Genomic DNA, 24,562 nt, shown 5'->3' with positions numbered 1-24,562 from the left:
CAGTTAGAACACGTCTTGCTTGTAATGTATTGTAAGCAACACGTGCTTAAAATACATGGCCATGAAATACCCGAGTAACCGATTCAAATTTCTGGGAATGCGTTTAAACAAGCGGCACGTATACGCGGAAAAGAACGAACAGTCTCCTAGGTCAAAATGGCCAAGAGATGTCGCGGTAATGAAATATAGAGCATAATGGCGGTAACACAAGTATGGACTACTAAGAGGTATTCGGAAAGGAATAATGGCGCCGTGGCTTTCTTTCGGTAATTCGCTTCTGTGCTTAAGGGCCGATGTTAAGTCGGTATGAGAAATAAATGAGAGAGCTGTTTGAAGATTAGCACTATGTACCGAAGACAAAAACCACAAACTAGGAAGTGAGGGGGATAAGGGCTGGAAAATCTTTGAAGCACCGCCAACTTAGAGTAAAATGCTATATGAAGTACACCTGATAAACTGAACGGAAACTGGTGGGCATCAAAGGATTTTAAACAGTTATACGGAACGTGCGTTGACAAAAAAGGCAGAAAAAATTAGGAATATAACCAGTAAGCATGCCGGACAAGAGGACGCGGAAAGAAAGAGCCAGCCAGCCAGCCAGCCAGCCATGCATGGATGCATGGATGCATGGATGCATCCATCCATCCATCCATCCATCCATCCATCCATCCATCCATCCATCCATCCATCCATCCATCCATCCATCCATCCATCCATCCATCCATCCATCCATCCATCCATCCATCCATCCATCCATCCATCCATCCATCCATCCATCCATCCATCCATCCATCCATCCATCCATCCATCCATCCATCCATCCATCCATCCATCCATCCATCCATCCATCCATCCATCCATCCATCCATCCATCCATCCATCCATCCATCCATCCATCCATCCATCCATCCATCCATCCATCCATCCATCCATCCATCCATCCATCCATCCATCCATCCATCCATCCATCCATCCATCCATCCATCCATCCATCCATCCATCCATCCATCCATCCATCCATCCATCCATCCATCCATCCATCCATCCATCCATCCATCCATCCATCCATCCATCCATCCATCCATCCATCCATCCATCCATCCATCCATCCATCCATCCATCCATCCATCCATCCATCCATCCATCCATCCATCCATCCATCCATCCATCCATCCATCCATCCATCCATCCATCCATCCATCCATCCATCCATCCATCCATCCATCCATCCATCCATCCATCCATCCATCCATCCATCCATCCATCCATCCATCCATCCATCCATCCATCCATCCATCCATCCATCCATCCATCCATCCATCCATCCATCCATCCATCCATCCATCCATCCATCCATCCATCCATCCATCCATCCATCCATCCATCCATCCATCCATCCATCCATCCATCCATCCATCCATCCATCCATCCATCCATCCATCCATCCATCCATCCATCCATCCATCCATCCATCCATCCATCCATCCATCCATCCATCCATCCATCCATCCATCCATCCATCCATCCATCCATCCATCCATCCATCCATCCATCCATCCATCCATCCATCCATCCATCCATCCATCCATCCATCCATCCATCCATCCATCCATCAATCCAGGGACGTGCATCAACAGTTCTTTTCGAAGATCAGAAAGATGCTTCGATGGCCATTAACATAACGTCCGGCTACGCACAGCAAGGAATTTTACCAGAACAGTCAACGTATACAAAGTTGTGGCCGCCTTAGCCATCTAACTGCAGGCACGAATGTCACGTACTTAAACTGCCATGTTTCCAAAGGCCACTGGTGACCAACACTTTCTCACTAACGTTTATTTTTATTTCATATCACTCCTTACTGGACTATGAGGAACCAAAGTGTAGTTTTATGCCTCTTTATCTTCCAAAAACTCAAACGTATCTTTCAAAGCCCGAAGAGCGTAAATTTTACCCAACCGCAGGGTCACTTAGCTGTGCTGGTGCGAATTTGTTGGGCGCTTATTTCTCGTGTTTCGCGCTGAACAAGCGAAACCTAGTCTTAACATTTGTTGGAAAATGGTCAGGATGTAAGCTTGTCGAGGTTTTCGCAAGATTTCTTCGTCATGTTTGGCCATCGTGCTCGCAGCGGCTTCGGGACTGCGGAACACATATTCCGGACGCTCTAGAAAATCGCTGATACACCAAGAAGTGATGCTGCGCTAAAAGCAAACAAAAAAAAGTGGTCGAGGCATGTCCGTTTGGACATTTGTCAGAATACAAGAGCTTACGTGGAAAGCAAGTCGGGTACGGCCATGCTTTGAAATTGGAGATTGAATTTTCGTGATCTGCTGCTCCGCTTTTAGTCGTCCAGGAAGAACAGGTCACAGTCGGGGATCGGAGCCAGCAGCGCAGAAATGTAGTCTTCGTCCAAGTCAGCAGGCTCGTCATTTTGCGCCACATGAAGCTGCTCCTGAATGCTCTTTCCAGACTGCTTTCGTGTAGGCTGAAGAGAACTTTGGTCGACAGGAAGAGTGTCAACACCCGAGTATCCGGCATCCTCACTGCCGCCCCGGCAGCGGTACCGCTTACAGGTTCCAGGTTCACCTGTCAAGACCTCAGAAGATAATAACGTACCTTCAGATTCCTCTCGCGTCCGTTTGTGGCTCCTTGCTCTTGATATGGATGGACGGGGCTTCGCGGATTGGTCGTCGCTGCCTTGTTCGCCCTCCACTGGGTCTCTGGATCTGAGCCAGGACCAATCTTGAAGAAGCAGCCGTAGCATCATGCGTTTGCGAATGCAGGGGTCTCGGCGGCTCTGCTGCATTTCTTCTAACTTCTCCTCGGCTAAAACCAGACGCTGCTCCACGCTCATCGCCATGACGAACACGACAGGAGTCGGCTTAAAAACACCGCAAACAACAACGCAGCGCGCGGAAAGTGCGACCAAGCTGGGTCGGCTCCAACACCTGTGTAACACGTTCAAATGTTTTTATTCACGGGTGCGAGAAGGGAGCCTGGTGAAGAGATTTAATCTCGGCTCCACCAATAGGGTTCGACTTCAGCAGAAAAAGTCGAACTTGTTAGGTGTGGCTTATCAGAGCGATAAGGGTGGGGTGTGGGATAGATTCCTAGGAAGGTCTGGAACAGGAAACGTCGCGGGACAAAGGAGAACAAAACACTCTCTCTCACTCTTAGACAGTCCGAGGGCGTTGACCTCGTTTTGACGATATTCCTTTCGAAAGCAACACAATGGAGCGCGTATCAGTTAGAGCACGTCTTGCTTGTAATGTATTGTAAGCAACACGTGCTTAAAATACATGGCCATGAAATACCAGAGTAACCGATTCAAATTTCTGGGAATGCGTTTAAACGAGGGGCACGTATACGCGGAAAAGAACGAACAGCCTCCTAGGTCAAAATGGCCAAGAGATGTCGCGGTAATGAAATATAGAGCATAATGGCGGTAACACAAGTATGGACTACTAAGAGGTATTCGGAAAGGAATAATGGCGCCGTGGCTTTCTTTCGGTAATTCGCTTCTGTGCTTAAGGGCCGATGTTAAGTCGGTATGAGAAATAAATGAGAGAGCTGTTTGAAGATTAGCACTATGTACCGAAGGCAAAAACCACAAACTAGGAAGTGAGGGGGATAAGGGCTGGAAAATCTTTGAAGCACCGCCAACTTAGAGTAAAATGCTATATGAAGTACACCTGATAAACTGAACGGAAACTGGCGGGCATCAAAGGATTTTAAACAGTTATACGGAACGTGCGTTGACACAAAAAGGCAGAAAAAATTAGGAATATAACCAGTAAGCATGCCGGACAAGAGGACGCGGAAAGAAAGAGCCAGCCAGCCAGCCATGCATGGATGCATGGATGGATGCATGCATGCATGCATGCATGCATGCATGCATGCATGCATGCATCCATCCATCCATCCATCCATCCATCCATCCATCCATCCATCCATCCATCCATCCATCCATCCATCCATCCATCCATCCATCCATCCATCCATCCATCCATCCATTCATCCATCCATCCATCCATCCATCCATCCATCCATCCATCCATCCATCCATCCATCCATCCATCCATCCATCCATCCATCCATCCATCCATCCATCCATCCATCCATCCATCCATCCATCCATCCATCCATCCATCCATCCATCCATCCATCCATCCATCCATCCATCCATCCATCCATCCATCCATCCATCCATCCATCCATCCATCCATCCATCCATCCATCCATCCATCCATCCATCCATCCATCCATCCATCCATCCATCCATCCATCCATCCATCCATCCATCCATCCATCCATCCATCCATCCATCAATCAATCCAGGGACGTGCATCAACAGTTCTTTTCGAAGATCAGAAAGATGCTTCGATGGCCATTAACATAACGTCCGGCTACGCACAGCAAGGAATTTTACCAGAACAGTCAACGTATACAAAGTTGTGGCCGCCTTAGCCATCTAACTGCAGGCACGAATGTCACGTACTTAAACTGCCATGTTTCCAAAGGCCACTGGTGACCAACACTTTCTCACTAACGTTTATTTTTATTTCATATCACTCCTTACTGGACTATGAGGAACCAAAGTGTAGTTTTATGCCTCTTTATCTTCCAAAAACTCAAACGTATCTTTCAAAGCCCGAAGAGCGTTAATTTTAGCCAACCGCAGGGTCACTTAGCTGTGCTGGTGCGAATTTGTTGGGCGCTTATTTCTCGTGTTTCGCGCTGAACAAGCGAAACCTAGTCTTAACATTTGTTGGAAAATGGTCAGGATGTAAGCTTGTCGAGGTTTTCGCAAGATTTCTTCGTCATGTTTGGCCATCGTGCTCGCAGCGGCTTCGGGACTGCGGAACACATATTCCGGACGCTCTAGAAAATCGCTGATACACCAAGAAGTGATGCTGCGCTAAAAGCAAACAAAAAAAAGTGGTCGAGGCATGTCCGTTTGGACATCTGTCAGAATACAAGAGCTTACGTGGAAAGCAAGTCGGGTACGGCCATGCTTTGAAATTGGAGATTGAATTTTCGTGATCTGCTGCTCCGCTTTCAGTCGTCCAGGAAGAACAGGTCACAGTCGGGGATCGGAGCCAGCAGCGCAGAAATGTAGTCTTCGTCCAAGTCAGCAGGCTCGTCATTTTGCGCCACATGAAGCTGCTCCTGAATGCTCTTTCCAGACTGCTTTCGTGTAGGCTGAAGAGAACTTTGGTCGACAGGAAGAGTGTCAACACCCGAGTATCCGGCATCCTCACTGCCGCCCCGGCTGCGGTACCGCTTACAGGTTCCAGGTTCACCTGTCAAGACCTCAGAAGATAATAACGTACCTTCAGATTCCTCTCGCGTCCGTTTGTGGCTCCTTGCTCTTGATATGGATGGACGGGGCTTCGCGGATTGGTCGTCGCTGCTTTGTTCGCCCTCCACTGGGTCTCTGGATCTGAGCCAGGACCAATCTTGAAGAAGCAGCCGTAGCATCATGCGTTTGCGAATGCAGGGGTCTCGGCGGCTCTGCTGCATTTCTTCTAACTTCTCCTCGGCTAAAACCAGACGCTGCTCCACGCTCATCGCCATGACGAACACGACAGGAGTCGGCTTAAAAACACCGCAAACAACAACGCAGCGCGCGGAAAGTGCGACCAAGCTGGGTCGGCTCCAACAACTGTGTAACACGTTCAAATGTTTTTCTTCACGGGTGCGAGAAGGGAGCCTGGTGAAGAGATTTAATCTCGGCTCCACCAATAGGGTTCGACTTCAGCAGAAAAAGTCGAACTTGTTAGGTGTGGCTTATCAGAGCGATAAGGGTGGGGTGTGGGATAGATTCCTAGGAAGGTCTGGAACAGGAAACGTCGCGGGACAAAGGAGAACAAAACACTCTCTCTCACTCTTAGACAGTCCGAGGGCGTTGACCTCGTTTTGGCGATATTCCTTTCGAAAGCAACACAATGGAGCGCGTATCAGTTAGAGCACGTCTTGCTTGTAATGTATTGTAAGCAACACCTGCTTAAAATACATGGCCATGAAATACCCGAGTAACCGATTCAAATTTCTGGGAATGCGTTTAAACGAGGGGCACGTATACGCGGAAAAGAACGAACAGTCTCCTAGGTCAAAATGGCCAAGAGATGTCGCGGTAATGAAATATAGAGCATAATGGCGGTAACACAAGTATGGACTACTAAGAGGTATTCGGAAAGGAATAATGGCGCCGTGGCTTTCTTTCGGTAATTCGCTTCTGTGCTTAAGGGCCGATGTTAAGTCGGTATGAGAAATAAATGAGAGAGCTGTTTGAAGATTAGCACTATGTACCGAAGGCAAAAACCACAAACTAGGAAGTGAGGGGGATAAGGGCTGGAAAATCTTTGAAGCACCGCCAACTTAGAGTAAAATGCTATATAAAGTACACCTGATAAACTGAACGGAAACTGGCGGGCATCAAAGGATTTTAAACAGTTATACGGAACGTGCGTTGACACAAAAAGGCAGAAAAAATTAGGAATATAACCAGTAAGCATGCCGGACAAGAGGACGCGGAAAGAAAGAGCCAGCCAGCCAGCCAGCCATGCATGGATGCATGGATGCATGCATGCATCCATCCATCCATCCATCCATCCATCCATCCATCCATCCATCCATCCATCCATCCATCCATCCATCCATCCATCCATCCATCCATCCATCCATCCATCCATCCATCCATCCATCCATCCATCCATCCATCCATCCATCCATCCATCCATCCATCCATCCATCCATCCATCCATCCATCCATCCATCCATCCATCCATCCATCCATCCATCCATCCATCCATCAATCCAGGGACGTGCATCAACAGTTCTTTTCGAAGATCAGAAAGATGCTTCGATGGCCATTAACATAACGTCCGGCTACGCACAGCAAGGAATTTTACCAGAACAGTCAACGTATACAAAGTTGTGGCCGCCTTAGCCATCTAACTGCAGGCACGAATGTCACGTACTTAAACTGCCATGTTTCCAAAGGCCACTGGTGACCAACACTTTCTCACTAACGTTTATTTTTATTTCATATCACTCCTTACTGGACTATGAGGAACCAAAGTGTAGTTTTATGCCTCTTTATCTTCCAAAAACTCAAACGTATCTTTCAAAGCCCGAAGAGCGTAAATTTTACCCAACCGCAGGGTCACTTAGCTGTGCTGGTGCGAATTTGTTGGGCGCTTATTTCTCGTGTTTCGCGCTGAACAAGCGAAACCTAGTCTTAACATTTGTTGGAAAATGGTCAGGATGTAAGCTTGTCGAGGTTTTCGCAAGATTTCTTCGTCATGTTTGGCCATCGTGCTCGCAGCGGCTTCGGGACTGCGGAACACATATTCCGGACGCTCTAGAAAATCGCTGATACACCAAGAAGTGATGCTGCGCTAAAAGCAAACAAAAAAAAGTGGTCGAGGCATGTCCGTTTGGACATTTGTCAGAATACAAGAGCTTACGTGGAAAGCAAGTCGGGTACGGCCATGCTTTGAAATTGGAGATTGAATTTTCGTGATCTGCTGCTCCGCTTTCAGTCGTCCAGGAAGAACAGGTCACAGTCGGGGATCGGAGCCAGCAGCGCAGAAATGTAGTCTTCGTCCAAGTCAGCAGGCTCGTCATTTTGCGCCACATGAAGCTGCTCCTGAATGCTCTTTCCAGACTGCTTTCGTGTAGGCTGAAGAGAACTTTGGTCGACAGGAAGAGTGTCAACACCCGAGTGTCCGGCATCCTCACTGCCGCCCCGGCTGCGGTACCGCTTACAGGTTCCAGGTTCACCTGTCAAGACCTCAGAAGATAATAACGTACCTTCAGATTCCTCTCGCGTCCGTTTGTGGCTCCTTGCTCTTGATATGGATGGACGGGGCTTCGCGGATTGGTCGTCGCTGCCTTGTTCGCCCTCCACTGGGTCTCTGGGTCTGAGCCAGGACCAATCTTGAAGAAGCAGCCGTAGCATCATGCGTTTGCGAATGCAGGGGTCTCGGCGGCTCTGCTGCATTTCTTCTAACTTCTCCTCGGCTAAAACCAGACGCTGCTCCACGCTCATCGCCATGACGAACACGACAGGAGTCGGCTTAAAAACACCGCAAACAACAACGCAGCGCGCGGAAAGTGCGACCAAGCTGGGTCGGCTCCAACAACTGTGTAACACGTTCAAATGTTTTTCTTCACGGGTGCGAGAAGGGAGCCTGGTGAAGAGATTTAATCTCGGCTCCACCAATAGGGTTCGACTTCAGCAGAAAAAGTCGAACTTCTTAGGTGTGGCTTATCAGAGCGATAAGGGTGGGGTGTGGGATAGATTCCTAGGAAGGTCTGGAACAGGAAACGTCGCGGGACAAAGGAGAACAAAACACTCTCTCTCACTCTTAGACAGTCCGAGGGCGTTGACCTCGTTTTGACGATATTCTTTTCGAAAGCAACACAATGGAGCGCGTATCAGTTAGAGCACGCCTTGCTTGTAATGTATTGTAAGCAACACGTGCTTAAAATACATGGCCATGAAATACCCGAGTAACCGATTCAAATTTCTGGGAATGCGTTTAAACGAGGGGCACGTATACGCGGAAAAGAACGAACAGTCTCCTAGGTCAAAATGGCCAAGAGATGTCGCGGTAATGAAATATAGAGCATAATGGCGGTAACACAAGTATGGACTACTAAGAGGTATTCGGAAAGGAATAATGGCGCCGTGGCTTTCTTTCGGTAATTCGCTTCTGTGCTTAAGGGCCGATGTTAAGTCGGTATGAGAAATAAATGAGAGAGCTGTTTGAAGATTAGCACTATGTACCGAAGGCAAAAACCACAAACTAGGAAGTGAGGGGGATAAGGGCTGGAAAATCTTTGAAGCACCGCCAACTTAGAGTAAAATGCTATATAAAGTACACCTGATAAACTGAACGGAAACTGGCGGGCATCAAAGGATTTTAAACAGTTATACGGAACGTGCGTTGACACAAAAAGGCAGAAAAAATTAGGAATATAACCAGTAAGCATGCCGGACAAGAGGACGCGGAAAGAAAGAGCCAGCCAGCCAGCCAGCCATGCATGGATGCATGGATGCATGCATGCATGCATCCATCCATCCATCCATCCATCCATCCATCCATCCATCCATCCATCCATCCATCCATCCATCCATCCATCCATCCATCCATCCATCCATCCATCCATCCATCCATCCATCCATCCATCCATCCATCCATCCATCCATCCATCCATCCATCCATCCATCCATCCATCCATCCATCAATCCAGGGACGTGCATCAACAGTTCTTTTCGAAGATCAGAAAGATGCTTCGATGGCCATTAACATAACGTCCGGCTACGCACAGCAAGGAATTTTACCAGAACAGTCAACGTATACAAAGTTGTGGCCGCCTTAGCCATCTAACTGCAGGCACGAATGTCATGTACTTAAACTGCCATGTTTCCAAAGGCCACTGGTGACCAACACTTTCTCACTAACGTTTATTTTTATTTCATATCACTCCTTACTGGACTATGAGGAACCAAAGTGTAGTTTTATGCCTCTTTATCTTCCAAAAACTCAAACGTATCTTTCAAAGCCCGAAGAGCGTAAATTTTACCCAACCGCAGGGTCACTTAGCTGTGCTGGTGCGAATTTGTTGGGCGCTTATTTCTCGTGTTTCGCGCTGAACAAGCGAAACCTAGTCTTAACATTTGTTGGAAAATGGTCAGGATGTAAGCTTGTCGAGGTTTTCGCAAGATTTCTTCGTCATGTTTGGCCATCGTGCTCGCAGCGGCTTCGGGACTGCGGAACACATATTCCGGACGCTCTAGAAAATCGCTGATACACCAAGAAGTGATGCTGCGCTAAAAGCAAACAAAAAAAAGTGGTCGAGGCATGTCCGTTTGGACATTTGTCAGAATACAAGAGCTTACGTGGAAAGCAAGTCGGGTACGGCCATGCTTTGAAATTGGAGATTGAATTTTCGTGATCTGCTGCTCCGCTTTCAGTCGTCCAGGAAGAACAGGTCACAGTCGGGGATCGGAGCCAGCAGCGCAGAAATGTAGTCTTCGTCCAAGTCAGCAGGCTCGTCATTTTGCGCCACATGAAGCTGCTCCTGAATGCTCTTTCCAGACTGCTTTCGTGTAGGCTGAAGAGAACTTTGGTCGACAGGAAGAGTGTCAACACCCGAGTATCCGGCATCCTCACTGCCGCCCCGGCTGCGGTACCGCTTACAGGTTCCAGGTTCACCTGTCAAGACCTCAGAAGATAATAACGTACCTTCAGATTCCTCTCGCGTCCGTTTGTGGCTCCTTGCTCTTGATATGGATGGACGGGGCTTCGCGGATTGGTCGTCGCTGCCTTGTTCGCCCTCCACTGGGTCTCTGGGTCTGAGCCAGGACCAATCTTGAAGAAGCAGCCGTAGCATCATGCGTTTGCGAATGCAGGGGTCTCGGCGGCTCTGCTGCATTTCTTCTAACTTCTCCTCGGCTAAAACCAGACGCTGCTCCACGCTCATCGCCATGACGAACACGACAGGAGTCGGCTTAAAAACACCGCAAACAACAACGCAGCGCGCGGAAAGTGCGACCAAGCTGGGTCGGCTCCAACAACTGTGTAACACGTTCAAATGTTTTTCTTCACGGGTGCGAGAAGGTAGCCTGGTGAAGAGATTTAATCTCGGCTCCACCAATAGGGTTCGACTTCAGCAGAAAAAGTCGAACTTCTTAGGTGTGGCTTATCAGAGCGATAAGGGTGGGGTGTGGGATAGATTCCTAGGAAGGTCTGGAACAGGAAACGTCGCGGGACAAAGGAGAACAAAACACTCTCTCTCACTCTTAGACAGTCCGAGGGCGTTGACCTCGTTTTGACGATATTCCTTTCGAAAGCAACACAATGGAGCGCGTATCAGTTAGAGCACGCCTTGCTTGTAATGTATTGTAAGCAACACGTGCTTAAAATACATGGCCATGAAATACCCGAGTAACCGATTCAAATTTCTGGGAATGCGTTTAAACGAGGGGCACGTATACGCGGAAAAGAACGAACAGTCTCCTAGGTCAAAATGGCCAAGAGATGTCGCGGTAATGAAATATAGAGCATAATGGCGGTAACACAAGTATGGACTACTAAGAGGTATTCGGAAAGGAATAATGGCGCCGTGGCTTTCTTTCGGTAATTCGCTTCTGTGCTTAAGGGCCGATGTTAAGTCGGTATGAGAAATAAATGAGAGAGCTGTTTGAAGATTAGCACTATGTACCGAAGGCAAAAACCACAAACTAGGAAGTGAGGGGGATAAGGGCTGGAAAATCTTTGAAGCACCGCCTACTTAGAGTAAAATGCTATGTGAAGTACACCTGATAAACTGAACGGAAACTGGTGGGCATCAAAGGATTTTAAACAGTTATACGGAACGTGCGTTGACACAAAAAGGCAGAAAAAATTAGGAATATAACCAGTAAGCATGCCGGACAAGAGGACGCGGAAAGAAAGAGCCAGCCAGCCAGCCAGCCAGCCATGCATGGATGCATGCATGCATGCATGCATGCATCCATCCATCCATCCATCCATCCATCCATCCATCCATCCATCCATCCATCCATCCATCCATCCATCCATCCATCCATCCATCCATCCATCCATCCATCCATCCATCCATCCATCCATCCATCCATCCATCCATCCATCCATCCATCCATCCATCCATCCATCCATCCACCCATCCATCCATCCATCCATCCATCCATCCATCCATCCATCCATCCATCCATCCATCCATCCATCCATCCATCCATCCATCCATCCATCCATCCATCCATCCATCCATCCATCCATCCATCCATCCATCCATCCATCCATCCATCCATCCATCCATCCATCCATCCATCCATCCATCCATCCATCCATCCATCCATCCATCCATCCATCCATCCATCCATCCATCCATCCATCCATCCATCCATCCATCCATCAATCCAGGGACGTGCATCAACAGTTCTTTTCGAAGATCAGAAAGATGCTTCGATGGCCATTAACATAAGGTCCGGCTACGCACAGCAAGGAATTTTACCAGAACAGTCAACGTATACAAAGTTGTGGCCGCCTTAGCCATCTAACTGCAGGCACGAATGTCACGTACTTAAACTGCCATGTTTCCAAAGGCCACTGGTGACCAACACTTTCTCACTAACGTTTATTTTTATTTCATATCACTCCTTACCGGACTATGAGGAACCAAAGTGTAGTTTTATGCCTCTTTATCTTCCAAAAACTCAAACGTATCTTTCAAAGCCCGAAGAGCGTAAATTTTACCCAACCGCAGGGTCACTTAGCTGTGCTGGTTCGAATTTGTTGGGCGCTTATTTCTCGTGTTTCGCGCTGAACAAGCGAAACCTAGTCTTAACATTTGTTGGAAAATGGTCAGGATGTAAGCTTGTCGAGGTTTTCGCAAGATTTCTTCGTCATGTTTGGCCATCGTGCTCGCAGCGGCTTCGGGACTGCGGAACACATATTCCGGACGCTCTAGAAAATCGCTGATACACCAAGAAGTGATGCTGCGCTAAAAGCAAACAAAAAAAAGTGGTCGAGGCATGTCCGTTTGGACATTTGTCAGAATACAAGAGCTTACGTGGAAAGCAAGTCGGGTACGGCCATGCTTTGAAATTGGAGATTGAATTTTCGTGATCTGCTGCTCCGCTTTCAGTCGTCCAGGAAGAACAGGTCACAGTCGGGGATCGGAGCCAGCAGCGCAGAAATGTAGTCCTCGTCCAAGTCAGCAGGCTCGTCATTTTGCGCCACTTGAAGCTGCTCCTGAATGCTCTTTCCAGACTGCTTTCGTGTAGGCTGAAGAGAACTTTGGTCGACAGGAAGAGTGTCAACACCCGAGTATCCGGCATCCTCACTGCCGCCCCGGCTGCGGTACCGCTTACAGGTTCCAGGTTCACCTGTCAAGACCTCAGAAGATAATAACGTACCTTCAGATTCCTCTCGCGTCCGTTTGTGGCTCCTTGCTCTTGATATGGATGGACGGGGCTTCGCGGATTGGTCGTCGCTGCCTTGTTCGCCCTCCACTGGGTCTCTGGATCTGAGCCAGGACCAATCTTGAAGAAGCAGCCGTAGCATCATGCGTTTGCGAATGCAGGGGTCTCGGCGGCTCTGCTGCATTTCTTCTAACTTCTCCTCGGCTAAAACCAGACGCTGCTCCACGCTGATCGCCATGACGAACACGACAGGAGTCGGCTTAAAAACACCTCAAACAACAACGCAGCGCGCGGAAAGTGCGACCAAGCTGGGTCGGCTCCAACACCTGTGTAACACGTTCAAATGTTTTTCTTCACGGGTGCGAGAAGGGAGCCTGGTGAAGAGATTTAATCTCGGCTCCACCAATAGGGTTCGACTTCAGCAGAAAAAGTCGAACTTGTTAGGTGTGCCCTATCAGAGCGATAAGGGTGGGGTGTGGGATAGATTCCTAGGAAGGTCTGGAACAGGAAACGTCGCGGGACAAAGGAGAACAAAACACTCTCTCTCACTCTTAGACAGTCCGAGGGCGTTGACCTCGTTTTGACGATATTCCTTTCGAAAGCAACACAATGGAGCGCGTATCAGTTAGAGCACGTCTTGCTTGTAATGTATTGTAAGCAACACGTGCTTAAAATACATGGCCATGAAATACCCGAGTAACCGATTCAAATTTCTGGGAATGCGTTTAAACGAGGGGCACTTATACGCGGAAAAGAACGAACAGTCTCCTAGGTCAAAATGGCCAAGAGATGTCGCGGTAATGAAATATAGAGCATAATGGCGGTAACACAAGTATGGACTACTAAGAGGTATTCGGAAAGGAATAATGGCGCCGTGGCTTTCTTTCGGTAATTCGCTTCTGTGCTTAAGGGCCGATATTAAGTCGGTATGAGAAATAAATGAGAGAGCTGTTTGAAGATTAGCACGATGTACCGAAGGCAAAAACCACAAACTAGGAAGTGAGGGCGATAAGGGCTGGAATATCTTTTAAGCACCGCCAACTTAGAGTAAAATGCTATATGAAGTACACCTGATTAAACTGAACGGAAACTGGTGGGCATCAAAGGATTTTAAACAGTTATACGGAACGTGCGTTGACACAAAAAGGCAGAAAAAATTAGGAATATAACCAGTAAGCATGCCGGACAAGAGGACGCGGAAAGAAAGAGCCAGCCAGGAAGCCAGCCAGCCATGCATGGATGCATGGATGCATGGATGCATGGATGCATGGATGGATGCATGCATGCATGCATGCATGCATGCATCCATCCATCCATCCATCCATCCATCCATCCATCCATCCATCCATCCATCCATCCATCCATCCATCCATCCATCCATCCATCCATCCATCCATCCATCCATCCATCCATCCATCCATCCATCCATCCATCCATCCATCCATCCATCCATCCATCCATCCATCCATCCATCCATCCATCCATCCATCCATCCATCCATCCATCCATCCATCCATCCATCCATCCATCCATCCATCCATCCATCCATCCATCCATCCATCCATCCATCCATCCATCCATCCATCCATCCATCCATCCATCCATCCATCCATCCATCCATCCATCCATCCATCCATCCATCCATCCATCCATCCATCCATCCATCCATCCATCCATCCATCCATCCATCCATCCATCCATCCATCCATCCATCCATCCATCCATCCATCCATCCATCCATCCATCCATCCATCCATCCATCCATCCATCCATCCATCCATCCATCCATCCATCCATCCATCCATCCATCCATCCATCCATCCATCCATCCATCCATCCATCCATCCATCCATCCATCCATCCATCCATCCATCCATCCATCCATCCATCCATCCATCCATCCATCCATCCATCCATCCATCCATCCATCCATCCATCCATCCATCCATCCATCCATCCATCCATCCATCCATCCATCCATCCATCCATCCATCCATCCATCCATCCATCCATCCATCCATCCATCCATCCATCCATCCATCCACCATCCACCATCCATCCATCCATCCATCCATCCATCCATCCATCCATCCATCCATCCATCCATCCATCCATCCATCCATCCATCCATCCATCCATCCACCCATCCACCCATCCACCCATCCACCCATCCACCCATCCATCCATCCATCCATCCATCCATCCATCCATCCATCCATCCATCCATCCATCCATCCATCCATCCATCCATCCATCCATCCATCCATCCATCCATCCATCCATCCATCCATCCATCCATCCATCCATCCATCCATCCATCCATCCATCCATCCATCCATCCATCCAGGGACGTGCATCAACAGTTCTTTTCGAAGATCAGAAAGATGCTTCGATGGCCATTAACATAACGTCCGGCTACGCACAGCAAGGAATTTTACCAGAACAGTCAACGTATACAAAGTTGTGGCCGCCTTAGCCATCTAACTGCAGGCACGAATGTCACGTACTTAAACTGCCATGTTTCCAAAGGCCACTGGTGACCAACACTTTCTCACTAACGTTTATTTTTATTTCATATCACTCCTTACTGGACTATCACTCCTTACTGGGTGGGCTCGGTGGCTGTGCAACCGCACAGTCTAACCCTTTCGCCTTCATCATGCAGATTTTTCTGTTCATCGTTCGCGTGGCCATCCCCGCCCTGCTGTCTGTGCGCCCTGGAACTGCAGTGTTTTCCGCGCATGCCGATGCCAGCAACAACAACAGCCCCTGCTGCAACACCGCAGTCATCATCTCTCCATTTCCCGGACCGCCCCTCGGGCAGCACTGGACACTACCTTATCCCTGGCAAGCGGAACTGCGAGCGACATCAACAGCGGAAGCTATAAAGGAGCAACGCCCGTCCGCGCCACTCTGTGGGCTCGGTGGCTGTGCAACCGCACAGTCTAACCCTTTCGCCTTCATCATGCAGATTTTTCTGTTCATCGTTCGCGTGGCCATCCCCGCCCTGCTGTCTGCGCGCCCTGGAACTGCAGTGTTTTCCGCGCATGCCGATGCCAGCAACAACAACAGCCCCTGCTGCAACACCGCAGTCATCATCTCTCCATTTCCCGGACCGCCCCTCGGGCAGCACTGGACACTACCTTATCCCTGGCAAGCGGAACTGCGAGCGACATCAACAGCGGAAGCTATAAAGGAGCAACGCCCGTCCGCGCCACTCTGTGGGCTCGGTGGCTGTGCAACCGCACAGTCTAACCCTTTCGCCTTCATCATGCAGGTTGGTAACTTCTACAGTCTATTTGCTAAGAAAACTAGCAATTATCTCTTACTACAGCTACCGAGCCCACAGAGCTGTGTCTGTATTGGTGTTGAATGCGTTCAGGTTGTTCGATCCTTGTTACTTTTGGCTGGGGATATTGAAACAAACCCGGGACCTGATTTTGAAACCGTGCTTGCTGAGCTAAAGAAACTGTCTTCCGGGCAATCTACACTTCTCTCAGAAATACAAGACATGAAAAAACAACTTACGGCTACTGACACGGCAATCGCAGACTTAACAGCACGCATGTGTATCCTTGAGGCACAAAACCAACTTATCACTGAGCTGCAGTCGCGACTAGACTCGATGGAGACAGCGACAACAGAAATGTGTGCTCATATAAAAAACCTTGAGGCTCGTGTTGACGACGCTGAGAACCGGTCACGTCGAAACAATGTAATATTTTATGGTATCCCTGATAATGACCCCGCAGAAACTTACACACAATCTGAGGAAGCTGTAATCCATCTTTGTTCCACTACCTTAGATATAACAGTTGCTTCAAACGATATCGAGCGCGCCCATCGCCTCGGCCGTCATACAGCTGGAAAAACCAGACCAATAATCGCAAAATTTCACTCCCACAAAACTAAGCTGGAAATTCTGTCTAATGGAAAAAAATTCAAAGATACTGTATATAGCGCCGGTGAAGACTTCTCGCCTGCCGTTAGGAAGGCCCGAAAACAGCTTATCACCTTTGCAAAAACCAAATCTACAGCTTATAAACTGAGCTATAAAACCTTGTTTATCGGTCGCGCACGGTACGTTTATGACGAATCCTCGGAAACTGTTAAGGAAATATCGTAGCAGCCATCTAGAAAAAGCACCCCACAGCCTCACCCCACGCCCGCGTCCCGGCAGTCACCTCAGTCTACTCTTTCTTTTTCCGTACTTTTCACTAATGTCCGCAGTTTCATTTCTAAGCGGGAAGAAATCTCGAGTCTTGTTCGTTCGTCCAATAGCAACATCTTCGTACTAACTGAAACGTGGCTGACTAGCGAAATTAACGACAATGAGGTCCTGGCAGACTTATCTAACTTTAAGCTTTTTCGTAAGGACCGTCAGGGGTCTCGTGGCGGAGGAGTGCTCATTGGTTTTTCTAATGATTTACCATTTTCAATCATTTCCATTTCGTCTGATCTAGAAATAATGTGGCTTTTCTGCCGTTGTCCTCCTCAGTCGGTTCTTCTCGGTGTTTGTTACAGGCCCCCGCATTGTACTCCGGACTTTTCAGAGAAACTTACTAACTTGCTGTGTGAACTTACTGCTAAATATCAAAAGTCGCATATACTTCTCTTTGGTGATTTTAATTTCCCGGATATTGACTGGAGTACTAACACTGCTTCAGCATCAGGCACGGTGGAAGCCAAAAATTTCATAGAAGTGTGCCTGAACTTTGGTCTTACACAAGTTATCTTGGCGCCAACAAGAATAACACAAACGAGCGCTAACATATTAGACCTGCTACTCGTCAGTCATCCCGAAAGTGTTAAATCAGTCACGATTCTTCCTGGAATAAGCGATCACGAAGTAATTCATACCGATATAGCCTTAACTCCGCTTCGGAACCAAACTTTTAAAAAGACGATCCGTTTGTACGATAAGGGTGACTACGCAGAGATTAATCGTGAACTAGACGCTTTCTTTCAATCTTTCCGAACTAATTTTCATATTCGGTCTATCGAAGAAAATTGGACTATATTTAAGAAGAAAATTACTGAACTAACTGATCAGTTCATTCCTAAGTTCACCTTCCGAGAGAGTTCACAGAAACCATGGTTCACTAAAACGCTAAAACGTTTGGAGAATAGAAAGAAGCGTCTATTTCGCGCAGCCAAAGCAAAAACTAACCAGGCGGCCTGGGACAAGTATTACGCAGCCGAAAAGGCATATAATTCATCTGCTCGGAACGCCAAACGTTCCTTTTTCAACAAAGACTTGCCCCGAATACTACACACTAATCCTCGAAAATTCTGGGACACCATCAACCCAAAACACAAAGGCGACATCAGTGTCACAAATGAAGCAGGAGACGTGCTTAGTCATGCAGAGTGTGCTCACATGTTCAATGTTGCATTTCAATCAGTGTTCACTAATGAATATGATGCCCCCTTTTCTGTGCCAAACACTTTTATTTATAATGTTATGTCACCTGTTGAATTTAACACATCGGGAATTCTGTCACTAATCGATAAAATGAAACTTTCATCTTCGGCCGGTTTCGATAATGTCAACGCCAAATTTCTTAAGAATACGAAACTCACCAGTGCCAGTTACTTATGTTTGCTATTCCAGCAGTCACTCTCTTCTGGCCAACTTCCTCGTGACTGGAAAAATGGGAAGGTCATTCCAGTCTTCAAATCCGGTAACACAAATTCTCCATTAAATTATCGCCCCATTTCTTTAACAAGCGTGCCTTGCAAGCTAATGGAACACGTCATATTCTCCCATGTCATTGCCTTCTTGGATTCGAACAATTTTTTTCATCCTGCGCAGCACGGGTTCCGGAAAGGCTTTTCTTGCGACACTCAACTAGCCCTTTTTATTCATGACTTGCATGCCAACCTAGATCTTAACCTGCAAACTGACGCTATATTTCTTGATTTTAAAAAAGCCTTCGATAAAGTTCCCCACAAACGCCTGTTGTACAAGTTATCTAACCTTAATATCGATCCTAATGTTGTTGCATGGATTAAAGAATTCCTAACTAACCGCACTCAGTCCGTCTTTGTAAATGAACACACTTCCAGCTTCCTTCCTGTAACATCTGGCGTCCCTCAAGGTTCCGTACTAGGTCCCCTTTTGTTTTTAATATACATAAATGATTTGCCCTCGCATGTGTCTTGTAAAATTCGCATGTTTGCTCACGATTGTGTTATTTATGAAGCAGTTAATAACAATTCTGATCAATTATCTCTCCAAAACAACCTTAACAAGATTCGGGATTGGTGTAAAATTTGGCTAATGGAGCTTAACCCTCACAAATGCAACGTACTCTCTTTTCATCGCCGCCGTAACCCGCTCGTGCCCTTCTATCACATAGACTCCGTTCCCGTGCTGCCAGTAGAATCATACAAATATTTAGGCGTAACCTTGTGCGCTGACCTCTCCTGGAAAACGCATATAACTAACATCATTTCTTCAGCTAACAAATCCCTTGGTTTTCTAAAACGTCATCTACACGATGCGCCCATGCATGTTAGGTTATTAGCTTACGAAACACTTGTGAAATCGAAATTAGAATACGCATCACCCATTTGGCATCCACATCAAGCTTATCTAACCAACGCATTAGAAATTTTGCAAAACCGCGCAGTCAGATTTATTCATTCTTCATATCATTACAGCACGAGTGTTACATATCTGAAATCGCTTTCAGGCATACAGCCACTCGAGCTGCGCCGCCGCACAGCCAGTCTTTTATTATTTCACAAGTTCTTTTACAGCCATCTACGAACTGCACCCTACATGGTCCCTCCGGCACGCATATCTCACCGCACTCTCCATCAACTCCAGATCAGCCGTCCACGTGCACGCACAGTCACCTTCGCAGCTTCATTTTTTTCACGCACCGCCGCGGACTGGAATGGCCTTCCCGCTGACATTGCAACAATAACCTGTCCCGCGAACTTCGCACGCAGAGCTAACACCTTTTTGTCATCATCATAACGCATGATTACTTTGTCGCACCAAACGTTGTACCCACCCCTTATGCAATGCCCCTGAAAAGGGGTCTTTAAGGAAATAAAATTGATTGATTGATTGATGAGGAACCAAAGTGTAGTTTTATGCCTCTTTATCTTCCAAAAACTCAAACGTATCTTTCAAAGCCCGAAGAGCGTAAATTTTACCCAACCGCAGGGTCACTTAGCTGTGCTGGTGCGAATTTGTTGGGCGCTTATTTCTCGTGTTTCGCGCTGAACAAGCGAAACCTAGTCTTAACATTTGTTGGAAAATGGTCAGGATGTAAGCTTGTCGAGGTTTTCGCAAGATTTCTTCGTCATGTTTGGCCATCGTGCTCGCAGCGGCTTCGGGACTGCGGAACACATATTCCGGACGCTCTAGAAAATCGCTGATACACCAAGAAGTGATGCTGCGCTAAAAGCAAACAAAAAAAAGTGGTCGAGGCATGTCCGTTTGGACATTTGTCAGAATACAAGAGCTTACGTGGAAAGCAAGTCGGGTACGGCCATGCTTTGAAATTGGAGATTGAATTTTCGTGATCTGCTGCTCCGCTTTCAGTCGTCCAGGAAGAACAGGTCACAGTCGGGGATCGGAGCCAGCAGCGCAGAAATGTAGTCTTCGTCCAAGTCAGCAGGCTCGTCATTTTGCGCCACTTGAAGCTGCTCCTGAATGCTCTTTCCAGACTGCTTTCGTGTAGGCTGAAGAGAACTTTGGTCGACAGGAAGAGTGTCAACACCCGAGTATCCGGCATCCTCACTGCCGCCCCGGCTGCGGTACCGCTTACAGGTTCCAGGTTCACCTGTCAAGACCTCAGAAGATAATAACGTACCTTCAGATTCCTCTCGCGTCCGTTTGTGGCTCCTTGCTCTTGATATGGATGGACGGGGCTTCGCGGATTGGTCGTCGCTGCCTTGTTCGCCCTCCACTGGGTCTCTGGATCTGAGCCAGGACCAATCTTGAAGAAGCAGCCGTAGCATCATGCGTTTGCGAATGCAGGGGTCTCGGCGGCTCTGCTGCATTTCTTCTAACTTCTCCTCGGCTAAAACCAGACGCTGCTCCACGCTCATCGCCATGACGAACACGACAGGAGTCGGCTTAAAAACACCGCAAACAACAACGCAGCGCGCGGAAAGTGCGACCAAGCTGGGTCGGCTCCAACACCTGTGTAACACGTTCAAATGTTTTTCTTCACGGGTGCGAGAAGGGAGCCTGGTGAAGAGATTTAATCTCGGCTCCAACAATAGGGTTCGACTTCAGCAGAAAAAGTCGAACTTGTTAGGTGTGGCTTATCAGAGCGATAAGGGTGGGGTGTGGGATAGATTCCTAGGAAGGTCTGGAACAGGAAACGTCGCGGGACAAAGGAGAACAAAACACTCTCTCTCACTCTTAGACAGTCCGAGGGCGTTGACCTCGTTTTGACGATATTCCTTTCGAAAGCAACACAATGGAGCGCGTATCAGTTAGAGCACGTCTTGCTTGTAATGTATTGTAAGCAACACGTGCTTAAAATACATGGCCATGAAATACCCGAGTAACCGATTCAAATTTCTGGGAATGCGTTTAAACGAGGGGCACTTATACGCGGAAAAGAACGAACAGTCTCCTAGGTCAAAATGGCCAAGAGATGTCGCGGTAATGAAATATAGAGCATAATGGCGGTAACACAAGTATGGACTACTAAGAGGTATTCGGAAAGGAATAATGGCGCCGTGGCTTTCTTTCGGTAATTCGCTTCTGTGCTTAAGGGCCGATATTAAGTCGGTATGAGAAATAAATGAGAGAGCTGTTTGAAGATTAGCACTATGTACCGAAGGCAAAAACCACAAACTAGGAAGTGAGGGCGATAAGGGCTGGAAAATCTTTGAAGCACCGCCTACTTAGAGTAAAATTCTATGTGAAGTACACCTGATAAACTGAACGGAAACTGGTGGGCATCAAAGGATTTTAAACAGTTATACGGAACGTGCGTTGACACAAAAAGGCAGAAAAAATTAGGAATATAACCAGTAAGCATGCCGGACAAGAGGACGCGGAAAGAGCCAGCCAGCCAGCCATGCATGGATGCATGGATGGATGCATGCATGCATGCATGCATGCATGCATCCATCCATCCATCCATCCATCCATCCATCCATCCATCCATCCATCCATCCATCCATCCATCCATCCATCCATCCATCCATCCATCCGTCCGTCCGTCCGTCCGTCCGTCCGTCCGTCCGTCCGTCCGTCCATCCATCCATCCATCCATCCATCCATCCATCCATCCATCAATCCATCAATCCATCCATCCATCCATCCATCCATCCATTCATCAATCCATCCATCCATCCATCCATCCATCCATCCATCCATCCATCCATCCATCCATCCATCCATCCATCCATCCTTCCATCCATCCATCCATCCATCCATCCATCCATCCATCCATCCATCCATCCATCCATCCATCAATCCAGGGACGTGCATCAACAGTTCTTTTCGAAGATCAGAAAGATGCTTCGATGGCCATTAACATAACGTCCGGCTACGCACAGCAAGGAATTTTACCAGAACAGTCAACGTATACAAAGTTGTGGCCGCCTTAGTCATCTAACTGCAGGCACGAATGTCACGTACTTAAACTGCCATGTTTCCAAAGGCCACTGGTGACCAACACTTTCTCACTAACGTTTATTTTTATTTCATATCACTCCTTACTGGACTATGAGGAACCAAAGTGTAGTTTTATGCCTCTTTATCTTCCAAAAACTCAAACGTATCTTTCAAAGCCCGAAGAGCCTAAATTTTACCCAACCGCAGGGTCACTTAGCTGTGCTGGTGCGAATTTGTTGGGCGCTTATTTCTCGTGTTTCGCGCTGAACAAGCGAAACCTAGTCTTAACATTTGTTGAAAAATGGTCAGGATGTAAGCTTGTCGAGGTTTTCGCAAGATTTCTTCGTCATGTTTGGCCATCGTGCTCGCAGCGGCTTCGGGACTGCGGAACACATATTCCGGACGCTCTAGAAAATCGCTGATACACCAAGAAGTAATGCTGCGCTAAAAGCAAACAAAAAAAAGTGGTCGAGGCATGTCCGTTTGGACATTTGTCAGAATACAAGAGCTTACGTGGAAAGCAAGTCGGGTACGGCCATGCTTTGAAATTGGAGATTGAATTTTCGTGATCTGCTGCTCCGCTTTCAGTCGTCCAGGAAGAACAGGTCACAGTCGGGGATCGGAGCCAGCAGCGCAGAAATGTAGTCTTCGTCCAAGTCAGCAGGCTCGTCATTTTGCGCCACATGAAGCTGCTCCTGAATGCTCTTTCCAGACTGCTTTCGTGTAGGCTGAAGAGAACTTTGGTCGACAGGAAGAGTGTCAACACCCGAGTATCCGGCATCCTCACTGCCGCCCCGGCTGCGGTACCGCTTACAGGTTCCAGGTTCACCTGTCAAGAGTTCAGAAGATAATAACGTACCTTCAGATTCCTCTCGCGTCCGTTTGTGGCTCCTTGCTCTTGATATGGATGGACGGGGCTTCGCGGATTGGTCGTCGCTGCCTTGTTCGCCCTCCACTGGGTCTCTGGATCTGAGCCAGGACCAATCTTGAAGAAGCAGCCGTAGCATCATGCGTTTGCGAATGCAGGGGTCTCGGCGGCTCTGCTGCATTTCTTCTAACTTCTCCTCGGCTAAAACCAGACGCTGCTCCACGCTCATCGCCATGACGAACACGACAGGAGTCGGCTTAAAAACACCGCAAACAACAACGCAGCGCGCGGAAAGTGCGACCAAGCTGGGTCGGCTCCAACACCTGTGTAACACGTTCAAATGTTTTTCTTCACGGGTGCGAGAAGGGAGCCTGGTGAAGAGATTTAATCTCGGCTCCACCAATAGGGTTCGACTTCAGCAGAAAAAGTCGAACTTGTTAGGTGTGGCTTATCAGAGCGATAAGGGTGGGGTGTGGGATAGAATCCTAGGAAGGTCTGGAACAGGAAACGTCGCGGGACAAAGGAGAACAAAACACTCTCTCTCACTCTTAGACAGTCCGAGGGCGTTGACCTCGTTTTGACGATATTCCTTTCGAAAGCAACACAATGGAGCGCGTATCAGTTAGAGCACGTCTTGCTTGTAATGTATTGTAAGCAACACTTGCTTAAAATACATGGCCATGAAATACCCGAGTAACCGATTCAAATTTCTGGGAATGCGTTTAAACGAGGGGCACTTATACGCGGAAAAGAACGAATAGTCTCCTAGGTCAAAATGGCCAAGAGATGTCGCGGTAATGAAATATAGAGCATAATGGCGGTAACACAAGTATGGACTACTAAGAGGTATTCGGAAAGGAATAATGGCGCCGTGGCTTTCTTTCGGTAATTCGCTTCTGTGCTTAAGGGCCGATATTAAGTCGGTATGAGAAATAAATGAGAGAGCTGTTTGAAGATTAGCACTATGTACCGAAGGCAAAAACCACAAACTAGGAAGTGAGGGCGATAAGGGCTGGAAAATCTTTGAAGCACCGCCTACTTAGAGTAAAATTCTATGTGAAGTACACCTGATAAACTGAACGGAAACTGGTGGGCATCAAAGGATTTTAAACAGTTATACGGAACGTGCGTTGACACA

At 47.7% G+C, this 24,562-nt stretch overlaps 1 protein-coding gene across 1 annotated transcript in view; it reads left to right on the top strand.

Moving 5' to 3' along the window:
* LOC149337768 (uncharacterized) overlaps positions 1-17,661 on the top strand; it is an 89,973-nt gene extending 72,312 nt beyond the window's left edge. Inside the window, exon 2 of the mRNA XM_089554514.1 lies at positions 16,089-17,661. Within this exon, the coding sequence (XP_089410640.1) occupies positions 16,089-17,084 (996 nt within the window). The 3' untranslated portion in view covers positions 17,085-17,661. The remainder of the gene's footprint in view (positions 1-16,088) is intronic.
* Positions 17,662-24,562: the final 6,901 nt, after the last annotated feature.

Source organism: Amblyomma mixtum, chromosome 7, assembly GCF_055824585.1.
Source record: "Amblyomma mixtum isolate Tamu chromosome 7, ASM5582458v1, whole genome shotgun sequence".
Lineage (NCBI taxonomy): Eukaryota > Metazoa > Arthropoda > Arachnida > Ixodida > Ixodidae > Amblyomma > Amblyomma mixtum.
The sequence above is the reverse complement of the archived record's forward strand: the minus strand, read 5'-3'. Positions and strand labels throughout refer to the sequence as shown.